The following is a 20646-nucleotide window of genomic DNA, read 5'->3' on the forward strand; positions in this document are numbered from 1 at the left end:
ATATTTCACTTGGTGCACAGCATTGTGGGCTGACGTCCTGTTCTGAGGTTGTTTAAAAGTTGGTTGTACTCAAGAGCGCAGAAAGCATTTAGACATGCAAAGCACATAGTAGTCTTCCATGGTAGCAGAATGCGTGACACTATTTTGTATATCACTAATAACATACTGAGCACGTTTAAAGTCTTGATGCAGTCTTTGAGCATTTCTGCTTTTTAATGGTACCTCTTTTGAGTTGTGGCAGACACAGTTGCTATACGTTCATTAATTAAAAAACCCCTTTTATTTAACTCAAATTATTCTTCTATACTTACCTGGAGGTAGATATAGACACCTGGGTCTGGATTCATTCTGCTTAACTTTAAACATCCAAAGGAGACACCTAAGATCTGAATCACTTTCTAGAGAATTCTGGCACTGACTTTCTGGTGACAATAGGGTGATCATTCTCTCTGGTCTAAGTTCTGAAATTAGGTGTGAAGAATACAGATCACTGCGTAGGAAGTCCTCAGAAAGAGAGATTTTAGCAAGAGAAGATCTCAAAGACAATCAGAGTCGATTAAATATGCGTCATGCTTACAAAAGAGCATGACAGAAATGGCAGATTCAATGGGAGGTGTCACTTCCCAGCATCCTGCTGGGAAAGAAGTTCCTATAGAAGAATAGAAAGTTGTCCCCACCATGCAGAGCAGAACACTGGAAAGCAGTGGAAGAAACACAGCCTGCTAAATCTTGTAGGTTAATCTGTCCTGACCTGCCAAAAGCAAAATTAGTGCCTGCCTTTGCCAAAAAGCGAATTCGTATTTGCAGAAAGCTGGGTTATCTGTGTTGAGAATGTGTATAAATGACATTAGTTTATTTCTTTTTAAATTCAGATGGACTGAGCATAGATAAACAAATGTAAACATAAACACCTTCAGGACTGGTAAACACACTTAAAGTGACAAGTCATAGAATCATAGAATCTTCGTGGTTGGAAAGGACCTTTGAGATCATCGAGTCCAACCAAACAACCTGCAATCTCTGTCACTAGAGCATGCCCTGAAGTGCCACATCTAGACGTTTCTTAAATACCTCTAGGGATGGTGACTCAACCACCTCCCTGGGCAGGCTGTTCCAGTGCCTGACCACTCTTTCAGTAAAGGAATTCTTCCTAATATCTAATCTAAACCTCCCCTGCTGCAGCTTCAGACCATTTCCTCTGGTCCTGTCCTTATTCACCTGGGAGAAGAGGCCAACACCCACCTCTCTCCAACCTCCTTTCAGGCAGTTGTAGAGGGCAATGAGGTCTCCCCTCAGCCTCCTCTTCTCCAAGCTAAACATGCCCAGCTCCCTCAGCCTCTCCTCATGTGACCTGGTCTCCAGACCCCTCACCAGCCTGGCAGCTCTCCTCTGGACACGCTCCAGCACTTCAATGTCCCTCTTGTACAGAGGGGCCCAGAACTGAACGCAGCACTCGAGGTGAGGCCTCACCAGTGCCGAGTACAGAGGCACCATCACTTCCCTGCTCCTGCTGGCCACACTAGTCCTGATACAAGCCAGAATGCTGTTGGCCGCCTTGGCCACCTGGGCACACTGCTGGCTTATGTTAAGCTGGCTGTCCAACTCCTGTACCAGGTCCTATGGTGATGGTCACTGTGTGTGGTGGTCACTGTAAAATGAGAAAGAAAAGTTGATCAAGTTAAAATTTTTAGTTGATCTGGACACAAGAACTTGATCCATCTTTGCTGTATTGGTTACTAGTGCACCTCGCCAACATGAGTTGCTGATACGGCTCCTGGGGTGGGATTTGGTTGTGGCAAAAATGTGACCTCAGCTTATACTGAAATTTGGCAAGTACTAAAACTTTGCCTGCAAGCCTGGTGGATGCATCTGAAAGGACCAACACAGATAGCCCAAGTGTGGCCAGATTGGTGTATGGGTTCAAAATTAATATGATGTCAGCAAGGAAAATGACAAACTGAGCTCTGGTTTGCAAACCTAGCAGAGTTTGGCATTACTGCAGGGGTGTGTCTATGCCTTTGCTGTGCTCTTCTGCATAAGCACAGTCCTCTTACGGTGTAGGTGTGGCTTTCAGGAGGTCTTAAAAGCAGGGGGTGAAATACTGAAAAAATTACCCCGAGCCCAAATTCTGAGTTAAAGCCTAAACTTAAGGGCAGTGGTCAGATTTTTCTGACTTGTTTTGTGGTCAAAACAGCAAGAAGCAATTAGCTCTGCATGTGGAAGAAGTTGGAGGGAAATTTGCAGAAGGACAGATTAGTAGGGTAGGGCAGTTAGTAAATATGCATATTTGGACAGTGGAGTAATGATGGTGGGTTAGATGGTGTACAGGTGTCTCAAATTAAATTGTTGTGAGCTGATTAACCATGATATTCCCCCAGTTTTATTGTGCAGTTCCATGTGAAGGAAAAGTAGTCAGCCCAACCTGGAGACGTTTTGTACCGTACTGTGGAGCGTGGAGTTGTCACTTCACTACTTTTTTGCAACTTTTCATTGAAGAGTCTGAGAAACACTGCAAAGACTTCTTTAAGTTCTTATTTGGCTTATAGACATTTAGTGACACTTAAATAAAATATTGGGCGCGTCTGTTTCTTAGAGACGCCCTAATGTTGCTGCCTAGTCTGTACTTGCAAAGCTTTAATGCAAGGTAGGGAAGCCAAAAGCAAGGTAGCGTACATAGCCTCAGGTAAAATCCTTTGAAGAGCTGGCAGAATATTAATTGCTGGGTTTTGAATATGCATTACTGAAGCCTATTTAAAGGAGGAGTGCTAGGTGTTTTAAAAGCCAGTAGTGAAATTTCATCCCTAGAAGCTGTGCATTTCTTAGGACTTGTATCTTTTTATTTTTCAGCAAATGTAAACAGCCAGGAGGACCGTGCTCTGGATGTAAAAATGAATAGCAGTAGTTATAGCTATCATAGCAGTGATTCACTGTTCAGCAACAGTACTAGTGCTCGAACCAGCGTTGATTCTAATGAGAATTTCCTTTCTGTTAATTGTGGTCCTACACTGATTAAATCTTGTATAAGCTTTGGTAATGGTACTTTAGAAGGAAACAGGTAATTTGGCGTATGTATTTGTGCTTTGTGTTAGATGCTGTTTGTTTGTTTGTTTGGTTGGTTTTTTTAAAGTCATGCAACATGTCTAGTAAATATAAATAATGTTAATACTTACTTTTTCTTCTGACATACTCTGGCATCACCTAGGTTGGAAATGCTGCAGCAAATTGCAAACAGAATTCAGCGGGACAGCCGAAGCTGTGAAGACAAACTAATACTTGCCCGGAATGCTCTGCAAGCTGTAAGTCAGTTGGTTTTGTCTGTGTTCATTAACTTACTGCAGTGGAATGGCTACTTTAAAAAAATAAAATCTTTAGGAATTTTTATAGCATACTTAATAGCTCCTACTTTTGTTTTCATTGTACTGTTGTTTGTAATTTAGCATTGCTTCAAGAAAACACCAAAAATTGCCTAGAGTGAGTTCTGTTAGATTTTTGTCGCTAGTTAGATAAAATGCTTCACAATTATTTCAAGATGAGAAGAAGTTTTTACAAAATCTTAGGATTTCTTACAGCTCATTTCTCTTTGATTTAGCTGCAGGGCTTAATGGCTTTCTCTTATTTACTCAGGACACCAAGCGATTAGAGTCAGGGCTCCAGTTCCAACATGAAGCGGAGTTAGCTGGCTATCTTCTTGAATCTGAGAACCTTCTCCGGCAGCAAGTGATTGATGCCCAAATTCTTATTGATGGAAAATACTATCAGGCAGACCAGCTTGTGCAAAGGTACTTTACAGTGTATTTATATGAATAAATAAATGTCCCAAATATGGATACCCATTATGGACAACATTTTCAAATCTTTATGGATACACTTCTCAATTTGTCCCTGGGCACCCAAATAAAGATTATCAGGTATTCAACAGCAAACGTTGTTGAAGACAGGAGGAGCTGTTTGTACTCATTTGTGAAATTGAGTAATTCAGTAGAACATGACTTAAATGTTTAATGTTTACTAGATATCCGAGTGTAAAGATGTTAGCTTGTTTTATTGCACCTAAAATGCTTTTACAATTCACTAACTTTGATTTTAAAAATGGAGGCAAGATTTCTGGTGATAGCCGTGGATGTCTCAACAGGTAGTAAGTGGGGTAACATTAGCTTATATGTGGCAGTGTGTACAGTCTTAGCAGAAAGATGCATTTAAACAGCATAATACAATTTCATGAAGAAATGGCCCCGAAGTTTTTCAGGATTTATCTTGGACTGGGTGAGATCAAGCACAAAACAACTCCTTGGCAGTGAACTGCAAGTGTTTGATCTACTGCAACGTGTAGTATCTTGTAGATTTCTGCTTTGCTGATTGTTCCCTGGAATTGTGTATGGTGCGTGCTAGTGCCCATACCATGCTGATTTTCTGGTCATTGCTTAATTTCTGCATCTGTTATCTGTATTTATAGAAGTATAAGGTGACATACCCTATACTTTCTGATACAAATGCTTATTTATTAATATTTACGTACAACTGAAGTGTAAGAGATCATGTGATTTCATATTGCTATTCAGTTCAGCATAATAAACCTTAATCATAAGCATTCATTGAAATTATTCTATTTACTTATTTATTTTCTTTCGTTTTAATAGAGTTGCAAAACTTCGTGACGAACTGATAGCCATACGGACCGAATGTTCTTCCGTATACAACAAGGGGCACACACTGACAACAGAGCAGACAAAGCTGATGATATCAGGAATAACCGAAAGCTTAAACTCAGGATTTACAACAAACTTAACCCCTGAATTAAATGCTGCAATGACCCAGGGTTTAACACCTTCTTTGACTTCTTCCAGCTTAACATCTGGCCTTTCATCAGGTCTTACTTCCAGATTGACACCAACCATCACTCCCGCTTACACACCAGGCATCCCACCACGGTTAGTTCAAAGCTATGTGACAGGAGTAGACAGTGGGACTCTGCAAACACTCAAACTGATGCAAATCAGAAAACCTCTTATGAAATCAGCTTTTGTGGATCAGAATTTAACAGAAGAAGAGGTGAACATGAAATTTGTCCAGGACCTATTGAGCTGGGTGGAAGAAATGCAGGTAGCAATCTTGTCGGAAACAGTCTGCTTTTAATTACTACATTTACTGCTTGTAGATCATGCCTAATTTTTCCTTCTTGTTTGTAAGGTGCAACTTGATCGAGCAGAATGGGGTTCAGATTTACCAAGTGTTGAAAGCCATTTAGAAAATCACAAAAATGTCCACAAAGCTATTGAGGAATTTGAATCCAGCCTTAAAGAAGCTAAAATCAGTGAGGTACAGCACCATATTCTTTATTTCTTTGGTTACTTTCTTACTGGGTGACCCATAGACTAATGTTGAATTTCAGAACTGTGTTTAGGTTTTACAGTCTTACTTTACTTCTGATCTCTAGATGACATAGCATGAAATCAGGAAATCTAATGGTTTAACATATCTAACCTTTTTGTTGTCTTTTGACCTCGTGTACCAAATACAGATCCAAATGACTGCCCCGCTTAAACTCAGTTACACAGAAAAATTGCACAGACTGGAGAGTCAGTATTCAAAACTCTTGGTAAGTTGGTCATACAGCTTCGATGTTCAGTTTTTCAGTGTACAACGTCTTTGATAAGGGATGAGCTTTAAATTCTGACTTTTGTAAATCTTTTTTTTTTCTTTTTAATACAGAACACATCGAGAAATCAGGAAAGGCATCTAGATACTCTTCACAATTTTGTGTCTCGTGCTACTAGAGAGCTGATATGGCTGAACGAAAAAGAAGAGGAAGAGGTTGCATATGACTGGAGTGAAAGAAACCCCAATATAACAAGAAAAAAGGAATACCATGCAGTATGTATTGCTAGTATAATCCAGAGGGAATAATTATATCATCTTTAAGAATTTAAGAGATTTCTGAAACTTTCCTTTTTCTTTTTTTTTTTTTAATCTGGAAAAAAGGAATTAATGAGAGAACTTGATCAAAAAGAAGAAGTTATTAAATCAGTACAAGAAATAGCTGAGCAATTGCTTCTTGAAAATCACCCAGCCAGGCTAACCATTGAGGTAAGTTAGTAAAACCAGCATGCAAACAAGAAAATAGCTTTGTGATTTAATAGACCTTAGATTTTTGGGGAAAAGAAGGAGAGTGCTAACTCATAGGAAATTAAACAACAAGACTGTGAACAATAGGCCCTTTTTTCCCCTCTTTGGTGTCTCTGTTGTATCTGACTTCCAGTTTCCAAAAAGCAAAAACACTTCTGTAAAGTTAGAATTACATCTGTGATTGCTTAGATAAAATCCCCCTAAAGTCTAAAATTAAAACTTCCAGAGTTGGTCTGTACAGACGTTTCTGGTCATGCACACAGCTTCTAGAGTTATTGATATAAATTGCATTGGCAAACCGAGGGCACAGAGCAGTCCTTAGGTGCTTTCTCTCCTGTTGGGTTGAAAGAGGTTTCAGTAGAGCTTTTCTAGTCACTTGCTATACGTACAGGTTCCTATTATGGTTTAGGCTTGGTTTCATAACTTGTTAGTGAATTGTGAAACTTGTTCGGATGTTAAAAATCTGACCAGGTGATGTGATTTACCAGGCTTGAATCAAGCTCTGTATTATAGGTAAACGGTTCACAGAAAATTTATTGTAGCTGTTGTAGGGTCATAACAAGTTTTCAAAGGAGAATGCAAGACGTTCTTTCCTGTAGATCTTCAAGAAAAGAGCAAATACAGACAGTGGGTGGTAAAAATGGAAACAATAAAAAACTGTTTTGTTATATAAGAATGAAAAAACAGAGAGGATGGATTTTTATGGTTCTTCAGCTCAGTGAGTTTATATCTGCATAAATTGGAAACATGAAGAAAACTCCTCCCTTTCTTCCTTCTCATAACATTTACTTTAAATAATAAATGACTTCTTATGTAATGTGGGGAATTCTATTATAATAAAAGTATATGCTTTTCTAATGGGTTCTTATCAGTGTAATATAATTAAGATATGAATATATTAAAGATACACATTATGAAACCAGGCCATTAGAGTGAAGATGACTGTGCAGTTTATGATGTCTGCAATGATGCTATATTGAGACATTTAAAACAAAAATAAAAAAGAACTGTATGCCTTTTCTACAGAAGAATCCATGCATTAATGCATCAGTTTGAAATTCATTTAAGCCAATGGAAAAGCTCTTTTGAATTCCCTGATAATCATACAGAATTGAAAAATTGAGACTTTTGCCTGATTTCACAAAGTCAAGAGTACCCTCTGCTGGTGACCACTCGTGCAGTGCATCTCTAGTGGCAGCACCAGACAGACACTATAGGAGGCCTCATTGGAGTAGGGTTACGTTTTTTAAATTCTTGTGCAACTGTTACACAAAATTATACATTGCAGCAAGTCCTGATTAATTGTTTTAATTGTACATTCATTGTTACTTTAATATCTGATTTGTATCCAAGGCAGAATCTGGGTGTTTTGCATGAGTAAATAGAGGCACAGAATCATAGACTAGCTTAGACTGGGGGAGCCTCAGGAGATGTAGTTCAGACCCTGCTTAAAGCAGTGTCAGGGCTTTGTTTGGCTGAATTCCGAACTTGCCTGAGATTGTGGTGATTTTACAGCTGCTCTGGGAGAGTTTTCTGATGTTTGACTATGCTTTAGCGGTAGGACTTTTCTCATGTCTAATTGTACTTTCCTTGCTGCAGCTTGCTTTTCCTGGGTGAGGAGGTTGGGTTTAAATGCTTCTGTTTCCTACGTTACTTTTATGAGTCCTAAATTCTGAAAGCGTGTGCATGTTTTAATTTTTATTTCCTTTTGTAAAATTTGTCTCCTTTAAAGGCCTACAGAGCTGCAATGCAGACACAATGGAGCTGGATTCTTCAGCTCTGTCACTGTGTTGAACAACATTTGAGAGAAAATGCTGCATATTTTGAGGTGAGAATGTGACATGTTTTAAGTTAGGACCGTAGTAAAGAACTTCCACTGAAAGTGTTCATTGCTGTCTCTCAGTAGTTGTAAAATTGACATGTGTCATGTGCAGTCATTAGGTGATGAGCCACACTCCCACAGTGTTACCACACCTGCATTGCCTTCACTACAGTTGTATCCGTTCACAGCAGATGAAGACCTGGCCTAACGTTTTTTATAGTGCTGCAGCTGCAAGTAGAGACTCTGAGAATGAAGCCATGTTCTCTCCTTGTCATACACAACTGCTGGCAATACAGCTTTTGTGGATGATGTAGAGGGGATGGTGGTTAATGAGGGCCAAGGTAGAACATATTCTGGGTGATTTTTCCAGGACTACCCAAATATAAATGGAATGTACAGCACGGATAATAAATGGAGCAGAGAACACCCTGACAACAGACACGTCCAAGGAAACACCTTTCTGACTATTGCTCGTTTACATACTTGGCAAATGATGCAGTGCTCAATTACATGCATGATGATCGAAGATTTAATTTTTTTGTTTTTTAAAGAAAAGACTACTTTTTTTTATATTTAAATTATAGAGATTAGTTCTTAGTGTCTTCTGGGTTGGTTGGGTGGTTGAAGAGGAAGGGGGTGATGTTGGGATGAGATATATTTAGACCGAGAAGGGTGAGAGCCCAAAGTTAGGAAATGGACACAGCAGAAGAAAAAGTTGAGCAATTTGGGCTCCTAGTGGTGGGGGGAAGAAATAGGCATTCTGGATTTGAGAAATGAGGTTTCAGGGACAGAATGGAGTGAGAATTATCACAGGACATTTCCCTTCCCAGTTGTGCTTAACCAGGACCCTAGTTTGGATTTGCAGATGCCCACGCAGAACTGCCAGGTGTGGCAGCTCGCTTCGCCTCCTGCACAAAATGTTTGCTCCGGTGCACTTGCTGAAGTATGCAGCTAGTTTACTACAGTTTGTTGGCTTTGGCTGTTCTTTATATATGAAAGTAATCGTAATTCCAAGGGAAGCAAGAATCACTTCAGAAAATGTTTCCATATCAGGAACAGTAATTAACTAAAGTTCAATAACTGCTGAATTCATTTTGCATGTGAATAGCACTGAGAATAACTGATGTTACAACCTGTGCTTTCTTGAACAGTACATTTAGACATGAGATCAAGAATAGTGTTGTGTGATACAGTGGTCACTTCAAGCTACTAGAGAAGATTATTTTTAAAAAGACCGCGCTTCAAGAAAAATTCATAGTGTAGCTGTTTAAAAATAACCCAGATATTTATCTCATCCTAGTTTTTCAGTGATGCCAAAGAAGCCATGGAATATTTAAAGAATTTGAAAGATACCATATACCGAAAATACAGTTGTGATAGATCAAGCAGCCTTCATAGGCTGGAAGACCTTGTTCAAGAGTCTATGGTAAGAATTCAAGGATCCTATTAATGTGAGTTACAATTGAACAAGAAATGTGTAGATTTTAGTTGGATATAAAAAAGGTGTGTTAAAATTATTCCTTTGGAGTGGAGGAATGCACAAAGAAGATTTGTTTTTTAGAACTTACAATTCAATAATTGCATTTATCCATGTATAATGACTGTTTTTCATAGCCTTAAAATACAGTTTCATTTATTTCTTCGTCTTCACAATATCAGATGTTGTGGGAAATCAGTGACTTCAGAAAGAAACTTTGTTCTTGTAAAATGTGTTACTTTTAAGGAACACAGTAAAATGAGTCAGGAAAAGAAAAGCTTAACAGGATCAAAGAAGCAGCACTGTATTCTGGCCATCTCTTACGATGTGTTTTTTCTTAACTGTTTTAGGAAGAAAAAGAACAACTCTTGCAGTATAAGAGCACAGTAGCAGGCCTTGTGGGGAGAGCAAAGGCAATAATTCAGCTGAAGCCAAGGAACCCTGACTGTATGCTCAAAACATCCATCCCAATTAAAGCCATCTGTGACTATAGACAAATCGAGGTTAGAAACTTGAATTTCCTCAAATCAATTACAGACGTGAGAATTCAACTAAAGTTTCATTAATTACCATGTTCCTGGAGAACACTAGGCTCTAAATTTCTTCCACCCTAGTAAACAAGAGCAAATCCTTGTGTTGAACATTGTTTTTGTTGTTCTGCTGCTTATTGACACCATTTGCAGAAGTGCTTTGTAAAAGGATTTTGTAATGCTTAGCTCATTAAATTATTCTGCTTTTCTGTTAATACTAGATAACTATTTACAAAGATGATGAGTGTGTATTAGCAAACAACTCCCATCGTGCTAAATGGAAAGTCATTAGCCCGAGTGGTAATGAGGCTATGGTTCCATCTGTATGCTTTACAGTTCCTCCACCAAACAAAGAAGCAATAGATACAGCCAACAGGTAGGGACAAAACGAAACCACCCATTTTCTTTTAAAATTAATTTATGTGAAGTTTGGGTTAAAATAACATCTAACTTTTTTTTCCCTTTTCATGTGTTACTTTGATCTAAAATTGGAATCTTTTTATGTTTCAGGATTGAACAGCAATTTCAGAATGTTCTGGCCCTTTGGCACGAGTCACATCTAAATATGAAGAGTGTGGTGTCCTGGCATTACCTAACAAATGAAATTGAAGCTGTTCGAGCTGGCAACGTTGCCTCGGTATGTGCTATGACTAGCAAGGGCCTCCTAGCCATTTGCTGGAAAGTCATGGGCTACACTTCCCAGAAATACTGTATAATCAACAGTTCGCAGTAATGCTCATCTTCCTTGTGGGAACAGCTGGCAGGGGCCACGCTGGTTACCACTGTGCAGTGTTCTGCCTTGATCTGAATAGCCTTTACACAGATGCATTTGGAAGGAGCAGAGAGGTTGTATAAGGAAAATTACCTGTAGCCTTATTGCGCTAACCTGTCTAGTCTCCTGTTGTCAGCGGGGAGACAGGATCTCTCGAAAGCGGTTGAACAGTGACTAAATCTGAATTTTGTTCTGGGAGAGTCTCCATTGCTGCGTTTGTGTTGAAGGTAGCTGGGGACGTTTGCTTCATTAGGCTAAGGTTAATCTTTATGAAAACCCCCGTTATTTCCTCATGGCTGCAACTTCTTACTAACAACAGAACAACTGTGAAGCGACAGTTAGTCTTTCAAGCTGAAGGCAGCTGAACGCTCATTCCTCTGTAACGCGTTTTTTCATTCTTACACATGTCTGTAACTGGAAATGTTAAATAGCTAATTAGGATCAATTTATCAGAAATGAAATAGTGATATAGATCAAAATACTTATTCTGTCTGGCCATAACAGTGTGTGAGATCACTGAGTTACATAACGTTAGATGTATAGCATAACGCTACTTAATACGATAGTTTATTATACAACATATATATCTGTCTACAAGCTGTTGCAATAATATTTGGAATACCCAAAAGGACATTTTCACTCCTAATTTCCTACTGTTGCTGTTGAAAAGAAGGAATCTAAGATAATTCTTTAAGTGTCCCTACTTCTATGACTTTTACTGGCTTCCTGTTTGTTGCTTCGTGGTGTTAGATGGAGAAATGATGTCTGATATAGGATTGTCTTAACACAGCCCATTACTGGCATTAAAGATGGAAACGGATTTTATTGTGAGTCTAAGCTGTCAGCTGTTATGTTGATACCTGTCAAGTGGGCTCCAGCTGAGGAGCAGCAAGCTTTCAGAACCTTGATTCTTTGACTTTTTCATCTTAGTAATTGGTCGACATCGCTTTTTGATAAAAATTGTTCCAGGGAACTGTGTGGGTGATGCATCATTGCTGACCGTGCCTTGGGTTTATAATCTGTTGCAGATAAAGACGATGTTGCCGGGTGAACATCAGCAGGTTCTAAGCAATTTGCAGTCCCGCTTTGATGATTTCGTGGAAGATAGCCAGGAGTCCAAAATCTTTACAAGCTCCGATACGGCACAGCTGGAAAGGGAAGTTAATGTTTGCAAGCAATACTATCAAGAGCTTCTGAAATCTGCAGAAAGAGGTAAAACTTTGCTGAGAAAAGCAGAAGGATGATTGTAGTTCGTGATAAAATTTCTCTTTCTGAATTACAAGCTTTAGTGAGTTACGTATTTTTTCATATTGATATTACTAATGCTCCAGTTCTTCTGAACAGTTGAATGTCATCATTTTAACAATGTGCACAATTACACTGCACAGAAGCTCTAAGGTTTTGTAACTTTGTATATTAAGCTATGTAGAAATACTGATGTGTTACTATACAGAGCGCTACAAAAAAATTTACACCCAAGATTTTATTCTGTGCATTGCAGCTCACTGTTTAGTTTAGTTGTTTTTGAATGTTGGAAATGCAACTTTGTTGAGTTTGTAACACAATTAGAACTTTTTTCACACTGTTAAGGCCAGAAAAGTGTCCTATATATTTTCCTAGTTCCATAGAATGCCGCAGTTACTGCTTTCTTAGCTCTGTTTTTAAATACAATAAGAACAGAAAGCTTAAAATACCTGCTCTGATTTACAGTCGAGTAGCTAATGACTTAAAGAAATACGGTAGTGCAAACTTATTACTGCATTAGTTCTCTGTACTTAAGGAAAGATGTGTTGCCCTGTGCAACTGAAGAGAGGATTTAAAAAAATAAAAAAAAAAAACCCTGGAGATTTACTGTGGTATAGTGCCTGATATCATCTGATTGAAAAGTCAGTCGCTGAGTTTAGCAGTGTCTGTGTAAGGGGTGATGCTTGTGCCTGGAATGTATGGTCAAAGATGTATGCTAACTTTTCACTTGTGAGAGGGTGATGTAATAATAGCTAACATTTACAGGTTCCTAAAATTTGCCATATAGCCAAAATTCAAAGGGAAGCTGATGGGACTTCAGCCAGTCATGATAAGACCTGTAGAATGGTGACTTTATAAAGTGTTTCATAGGAAGACATGGTGGAAATGCCATGATGGCTTCGTTTGCGAACACGTGCCCTGTTTCTTTCAACAGAGGAGCAGGAAGAATCTATTTACAATCTGTACATCTCCGAAGTTAGAAATATCAGACTGCAGCTGGAGAGTTGTGAGGAGCGTTTGATACGGCAGATCCGAACCCCAATGGAAAGGGATGATCCTGAGGAAAGCGTGCCTAGGATTTCAGAGCAAGAGGTGAGACTTTGAGAAAGACTGTTTTACCTTGGAAAAGAGTTTTATTTTAAGAAAAATATATCCAGACGTTTTGAGTGTAGCCAGGAAAGTTTGCGGTGCACCTTGAAAAGAAAAGAGTCAAAGATTAACCTTGTGTTTGTGAGAGAAAAGATGCCAATTAATGGTGACTCTGTTAGTTTCCCTCTTGCGTGTATGTTCCTTTTTAAATTTTTTCAATGGTGTCATCATGAAACAAGCAAAGGAGAGCAGACCTGTACTGATAATGATATTTAGAGTATACATGAGGTTGATGTAGGATAAACACGCTGTCAGTCACTTTTCATTTTACAGAAACTGAAGGAAGAACTGGATCGACTGAAGGATGACCTGAGAGTCATCACAGACAAATGCGAAGAGTTTTTCAGTCAAGCTGCTGGTTCACCTTCAGTCCCTACTCTGCGCTCTGAACTCAATGTTGTTATTCAGAACATGAACCAAGTTTATTCCATGTCTTCCATTTACATAGAAAAGTATGTAATAGCCCGTCTCCCATCACGTGTGTTTTAGTTTACTGTTTTCTCATAAAAATAAATTAAAGATGTTAGTATGAATAATACTGATAAAGGAAAAGGAAGTTAACATATTTTTAACATTGTATAAAGGGGTACCCTGTGACATGAAAAGGCTGAAAAACACAAGTGTAATGAGTGTTATTATTGATGGTTCAGTTAACAGGAGATAACTGTTTTTCAGATTGAAAACTGTAAACTTGGTGCTGAAGAACACCCAAGATGCAGAAGCGTTAGTAAAACGCTATGAAACTAAATTGTGTGAAGAAGAGGCAGTAACAGCTGACAAAAACAATATTGAAAATCTGATGGGTACATTGAAGGTAAGAGTTGGCTGGTACCTTTTCACGGGCAAATTAAAAAATAATAGGAAAATAGGATCTGTCTTACAACGCCTGTTTTGGTTACGCTGTACTGTAGAGTGTATCAAAAGTTAGCTTGTGTATTTGGAGGAAAGTCTGTATTAGGATTGGCATCTCAGAAAAAAATGACAGCTTTGGAGCATTAGGAATTGGATAGTTTGCATGCTCATGGCTGCTGCTAGGAAATGCCTTGCAGTGTCTGAACTTCCAAGGCACTTGTTAATGCTGCAGTAAGATTTAATTTTTATTGTCTCTTCAAAAAGTAACATATGCTTAAGGTAACATAAATATGTTGATACATAAATGTGGCCACAGTAACATTCCTGCTACTGCTATGGAACACTACTCAGGGTGTTCCAGATATCTTTGAGAAACGGTAAGATTGAAGTTCATCATTTTTTATGTGCTGTGTATACCTCACTTTTATATTGCAAATTATTAGTAATGCTTTTTTGTTAGATAGAATGATTGGCATCTACCTAAGGATTTTTCTTTGAAAGCTGTAGTTTATAAGATAAGTGTGTTAATTTGCGGTCTCTGTTTTGATGTATGTGTTGTGGGTGATGCTGTTACTTAGAATTATTCTGCAGTTCATAGCTAATTAGTTGCTTCAGACCCATTCTGGTGCCATTCCAGTGTCTGAGCAAACGGAAGTAAAATATGAATTTAAATATTTTTCATTTATACATTTTACTCATGTAAAATACTCATTTATAAAATAGTGTCGTGATTTAGGAGTTATTTACAATTTATCATTTATCACATACTAGCAATGGAGATCTGAAGTAGATGAGAAAAGACAAGTGTTCCATGCCTTAGAGGATGAACTGCAGAAGGCAAAGATGATCAGTGATCAGATGTTTAAAATGCACAAGGAACGTGATCTTGACTTTGACTGGCATAAAGAAAAAGTTGATCAGTTAGCCGAGAGGTGGCAAAACATTCATTCTCAAATTGAAAATAGGTTTGTATAACTTTTTCTTATAATCTGTTCATATTTTATGCTGGTTTTGTTGTTTCTGAGGGAAAATAATCAGAAATGAATTTTAAAATAGGTCAGAATATTTCTTCTGAACTATATGTGAAAAGTGCCAATATCAAGGATTCTTACCTTTTCTGTGCTGTTGACATCATTGTCTTACTTTTCCACAGGAAATGTCTGTCACTGTTGAGCACCAAAAGATTAACAAGATACATAAACTTTATTTACTTACAACTTACTGAGACACAGTAGAGATAAATTGTCTTCTTTCTTTCCAAAAAAAGCCCGCAGAAATGTCTTGCTGTCCTATGGAAATACCATCTGTTTCTCCGCGTAATTAGTTCAGACAGGCTAAACTGATGAGCGGATTCATCCCATATGATTGGATTCATGTTAACTTGCTTTTAATGACTCAAGTCCTAAGTCTGGAAGTCCTTAGCTTCCACTGACTTCTGTGATAATTTTGTCACAACAACTTTTGGTGAAGTGCCAGTGTTTTCTTTTGGTTTCCAACTGTTTTCACGCAGCTTCAATATCCAGTTGAGATGTTGCTCTAAATTCAGCCCTTCAGTATTGCTGTCATTATTGTATTGGAGATTGTCACGGGTGTACAGATAGGGCAGAACCACACCTACCTGTAATTCTGAAGGAGATGTCCATACATGACATTCCTGGAAATATTTTTTCCTTCGGTCTCTATAGTTCTGTTTCCTGGAAAGGACACAGAACTATAGACCGAAGGAAAAAATGTAGGTAAGTTAAGGAAGTCTGTACTATACAGCCTGAATTTATTTCCTTTAAAATCTACTTTGTTTTGTCATCGTAGCTAACCTGAACAGGAGCATTAAAGATAGCGCTTTTCATGTAAAACGTCACACAACAACCTTCCACATTTTTGTCCCCTTATTTTAAGGGGCAGATATCCATACAGGTGCAATACTGAAGTTACTCACTTGTAATTAACTAATTTAGTTGTCTCTACTTAACATTGCTAGAAATTAAAAGGGAGATGGGCAAAAGATGACTCATTTAAAGCTGACTACAGAATGGCAAGCTTTAAATCCACCTCAGATTTTTCATCATCTGGTAGCGTGACGGAATTTAAATGATAAAACAGTAGTTTTATGAGGTACTGAATTGTCCTTATTTCTTCAGAGGGCAAATATGAACCACGTGCTCTCCTCACAGGGCCTTATCCTGAACAGAATATGCTGAAAAATGACTCTTAATACATAATGACTTCTGGTGTAAATAGGACAGATTGTGGTAGTTGCAGCATGTAGCTGTAAACAAGCTGCTTTCTGCAAATGTTCACTCTGCTGCTTCCTAACAGCTTGACACTGATGATCATTATACGAAAAGTATGTACAAATATTGGCTGCAGTTATCGTGAGCCTTTCTCTTTTTCATGGTTATTAGCTTTAAAACATGTTTAAGTATGAAACCTGAGCAATATTGTTTCCTTTGCTTGCTCTTTTTCAGTCTCTTTTTGCCATTTGGAGAACAACACTAGTGCAGTTCAAACTATTCATTCCACGTCAGCCTATAAAAAGTTGTTAAATAAGTATGTTTATCCATAGTCATGCAGTGTTTTGGATTAGTTGTGTTTGTATGGTCTTTGAAGTATAAGGATCATGAAAGAAAAATTGTAAATATTCTCATCAGTATGGAAACCACTTTCGAGAAAGACACAGCAGTCTATTTTCAGGTCAAAACCATGATTTAAAAATGGACTTGCCCAACAGGATTGATTGCTTTCACACATTAGAATATTTAAAAACTTTGGTTTTGGTGTAACTCCTGTTGTCGTGTGGGAGGCACAGGCTGTGGTAAACTGCTGCTTAACCTCCAGTACAGCTCTTTCCCTTCTTGATTCACATAGGTCATATTTGAAATACTCTCCTTTCTTATAACAGAATTAATTGCTGTTGCAGAGCCCTCCCTCTTGCTTGGGGATTTTGTGCTCATGGAGTTCCAAGCAGTTGAGCTCACTAATGAGGGTTATATGCAGAATTTCTTCTGTGGTAGGATCTCTCCTGGGTGTCATCTATGACAAATGAAAAGGTTTCTTCAAGCTGGGAATCTTGATGTTTGAGAAATTAATTTACTGTTTAGTTGTTGTTATTTTAGTATGTTTATAGTGTGAACTGTAGCAGAGCTAAGGCATCCGAAGCCTTTAAAGCTGTATTTGGCTTAGTGTTGTACTTTCATCTTTTATATTCATCTTCTCTCCTTTGGCATATCTTCTAAAATAAAATCAGGTTGCGTGACTTAGAAGGTATTAATAAATCTCTGAAGTATTACAAAGATACTTACAATTCTTTGGACACATGGATTCAACAAGTGGAAGATACTCAGCGAAAGATTCAAGAAACCCATCCTGAAAATAGCAAAGCATTGGCTAAACAGCTGAACCAACATAAGGTATGAAAGGGATCTCATTGTAGGAAAGCACTGCTTTAATGACTGAAAAAGACTTAAAATATCTTTTGAACCCAGTCATATCAGTCTTATTTCTTGATAGGAAGTGCTTATGTCTCTCAGCCCTTATTGTAAATTCCAAATATTCACCAGCTTTTATGTTTACAGTGTAGCTAACATTGTTAATATATTGCTCACAGATTATAGCCATTTTATAGATCAGGTTGGTTTGGTTTTCAAATCTGCAAGAAGAGCAAAACCTCTAGAGAGTACTTACAATTCTGGACTCTCCTTATCACATCATTTCTTACTCAGTACTGCTCTTGGTAGTTATGGACGTAGAAATATTTTCATGGATGCAGGGCTAAATTCAGTAACTCTCTCCTGCAAGAAGGAAATGCAGCTTAAATAAGAGACAGAATAACAAAATATATGCATGAAGTGGTGTATTCCTAACTTCTTTTTAAATTCACTCACCAGCTATTAAACCTGGCAGGGTTTTTCTACTACTTCTGTAAGCCTGACAAAGCCAGGACATGGGCTGGAGCATGAAGTTACTTGTACGCACATGGAAATGAGCATATTATGTAAATGTCATGATGTTAGATAAAGTAGAATTGCTAATAATAATAGTCATGAAAGTCACTTTTAAGATGAAAATGTAGATTCATATTTTACAGATGCTGGTTTCTGAGATTGAAATGAAACAAAGCAAAATAGATGAATGCCAGAAGTATGCAGAACAGTACTCAGCTGCTGTGAAGGTAATACATAATGTTATACTTACAATCCTTGTTTTTAGTCTCAGTATCATGTGGAATGCTGATCATTTTGTGTATTTTCTCTTTTTACAGGACTATGAGTTGCAGACTATGACCTACAGAGCTATGGTTGACTCCCAACAAAAATCTCCAGTGAAACGCCGAAGAATGCAAAGCTCATCAGACTTCATTATTCAAGAGGTAAATGGATTTCTTACGTCAGGACAATATGGTTTTTTGAGTCTTTGCTTAAAACAGAGTAAACACAAGAATGGGATTTAGTAATGATGAAATAGGGTAATCCAAGCAAGATTTTTTTTTCTCTGTGTAGATTCGTAGTGTGGTAAATATCCTATCGGTTATTATGCAGTATTTAGATAACAAGATGATATATTGCTGCTAATGAGCGAAAGTCCCCCAGATTATAAAAAACTATATGAGAAATGTACCTCAGTAAAACTGTTTAGAACTACAACTACCTCTGGGCTGGATCTTGATCAGAGTAAACAAGGGGAGCTTTTATCTTTGCTATAGTAAAACTTACCAGATCTGGACAGTTGGACGGATTCCAAGGCAAATCAGTCTCATTTGGGTAGGAAAGAGAAATCTGTCTCAACGCTGTTAGAGAGAGGAATAGTGACTAGTACTGCTTGTCCCTCTTATAACCTGTTCTTATAGCGGGGGAAGAATCAAGTGACTGTGAATTCAAAGCATTGTCAGCTGTTTCTTCTCCTTATGGATCTCCTCATAGATCCTTAGGATTTGTTTGTGCAAGTGCGTCCTGCTGATGGCATTCAACTTTAGAATCAAAATTGGGAGAGTGGATTCCACATTCAGGATTTTGGAATCAAAATAGGGGTAGGTTCTAGAGTACTGTTTTTCACTTATTTGAAGGTTAACGGGAGTGTTTCCCTCTCTCTTCCCTCTCTCCCTCCTTCCCCACCTTGTATCTCTGCAGTTCATGGATTTACGGACTCGTTATACTGCCTTAGTGACCCTGATGAGCCAATACATTAAGTTTGCAGGTGACTCTTTGAAAAGACTGGAAGAGGAAGAGGTAGGTCTTCCCTTGGCAGACACCAAAGCAAAAAGAACCGCCAGGCAAACAAAGAGCAATATGCCTGTTAGAATTATTCACAAACTTAGCAGCAGATATGAAAGACCAAAATACCTTCTATGCTGCACTTTATACAGGAATGTAGGAGTGTTAAAGTACACCATTATCATTCAGGTAGACAAAATCCTGTACCATCCATACATTTTACCAGTTCTTCCAGCTAGAAGGATCATATGATTCACTAAATTCTGATGGAGATGTAGTTACCTACAGTATATTTTAATACTTTAATATTTTAGGCCTTGATCTTTTGGATAAATGCAGACATTAAAATGAGGGCAAGCTTAGTGTGCATGCACCGTTGATATCCTATGTAGGCTTTAATATTCCATAGTGTGCATTCTGGTCCACGTAACAATGTATAAGGGAGCTCTTTAAACAGGGAGATGTGATGCCTGCTTAATTCATTTCTTAAGTTTCTTTGACAAGTTTAGATATTTTTTTTGCCTTCTGCCTTTCTACTGCACTGATTCCTTGGGTCAAACGACATTTTATTTATGCTTAGCGTTGAATCTTAGTAACAAGAGTAGGTTACTGAAGTTGAGCAGACAAAATACTCAAAATTCATGCTTGCTGCAGAATCAACCTTCCAAATAATTGAGAAAAAAATACTTCTAAATTCTTGACTTTCTTTGGAAACATTTCTCTCTGAAAGAGATTGCATAGTCATTCTTTAAGGACTGCAGTGTTTTAATAATATATACAGAGCATATCTCTAAAATAATGCCCATATTAAATATAGTCCTGAAATTAATTGTGCCTGTATTAAATGTAGTCCTATGTAAATTATATAAAATTGGAGAATTCTCTCATAAAGGTATAAATTTTAATGTTATTACTACAGAAAAAGAATCAGAGTTCTTAAACTAATGTGTAATTCTGGTGCAGGCTTTGTCTTTTTGGCTTTTCTTGCTATTCAATACCTCTGGACAAACTGTGACACTAACAGCATGTATCTTTGTGCGTCATGAAGTGGTGGAGCATACGGATGGAAACAGATAATGTTTATTGATCAGTAGCCGTTATAACTGAGGATTCAGTATAACTATTAATCCTAATGGTATCAAGGATAAAAAGTGAAACGAACAAGAATTGAAATAAGGATCAAGAAACCCATAAATGCTGATAAGCTTCACGTTCTTCAAGAGCAAATGGAATCTTTTAAACTCTTTTGGGTTTCAGTCTGTTCTGAATTTCCAGGACTGCTTTTCTAGATATCAAACACCCCCCATCTTCCATCCTCCTCCACCTTCTAAATTTTTGATGGCTTCTCTGAAGATAACCTAAGTAGGTTTCCAGTCTCAAAGTGATTTGATGGGTTTTGACTTTGTAATCAGGGCAGTAAATCAGACAATGAATAATAATTTTCAAAGGAGGAATGATAATTTTTTTCT

At 37.9% G+C, this 20646-nt stretch overlaps 1 protein-coding gene across 1 annotated transcript in view; it reads left to right on the top strand.

Moving 5' to 3' along the window:
• The window catches only part of DST (dystonin), a 312608-nt gene that overhangs the window by 160600 nt on the left and 131362 nt on the right, over positions 1-20646 (top strand). The window contains 21 exon segments of the mRNA XM_063330292.1: positions 3203-3296; positions 3625-3779; positions 4638-5100; positions 5188-5316; positions 5519-5596; positions 5710-5871; positions 5980-6084; positions 7856-7951; positions 9246-9371; positions 9773-9925; positions 10174-10328; positions 10463-10589; positions 11753-11936; positions 12904-13061; positions 13392-13570; positions 13794-13932; positions 14742-14935; positions 17215-17377; positions 18055-18138; positions 18229-18336; positions 19094-19192. Of these exon segments, the coding sequence (XP_063186362.1) occupies positions 3203-3296; positions 3625-3779; positions 4638-5100; positions 5188-5316; positions 5519-5596; positions 5710-5871; positions 5980-6084; positions 7856-7951; positions 9246-9371; positions 9773-9925; positions 10174-10328; positions 10463-10589; positions 11753-11936; positions 12904-13061; positions 13392-13570; positions 13794-13932; positions 14742-14935; positions 17215-17377; positions 18055-18138; positions 18229-18336; positions 19094-19192 (3151 nt within the window).

This window comes from Chroicocephalus ridibundus, chromosome 3, assembly GCF_963924245.1.
Source record: "Chroicocephalus ridibundus chromosome 3, bChrRid1.1, whole genome shotgun sequence".
In the NCBI taxonomy this organism is placed as follows: domain Eukaryota; kingdom Metazoa; phylum Chordata; class Aves; order Charadriiformes; family Laridae; genus Chroicocephalus; species Chroicocephalus ridibundus.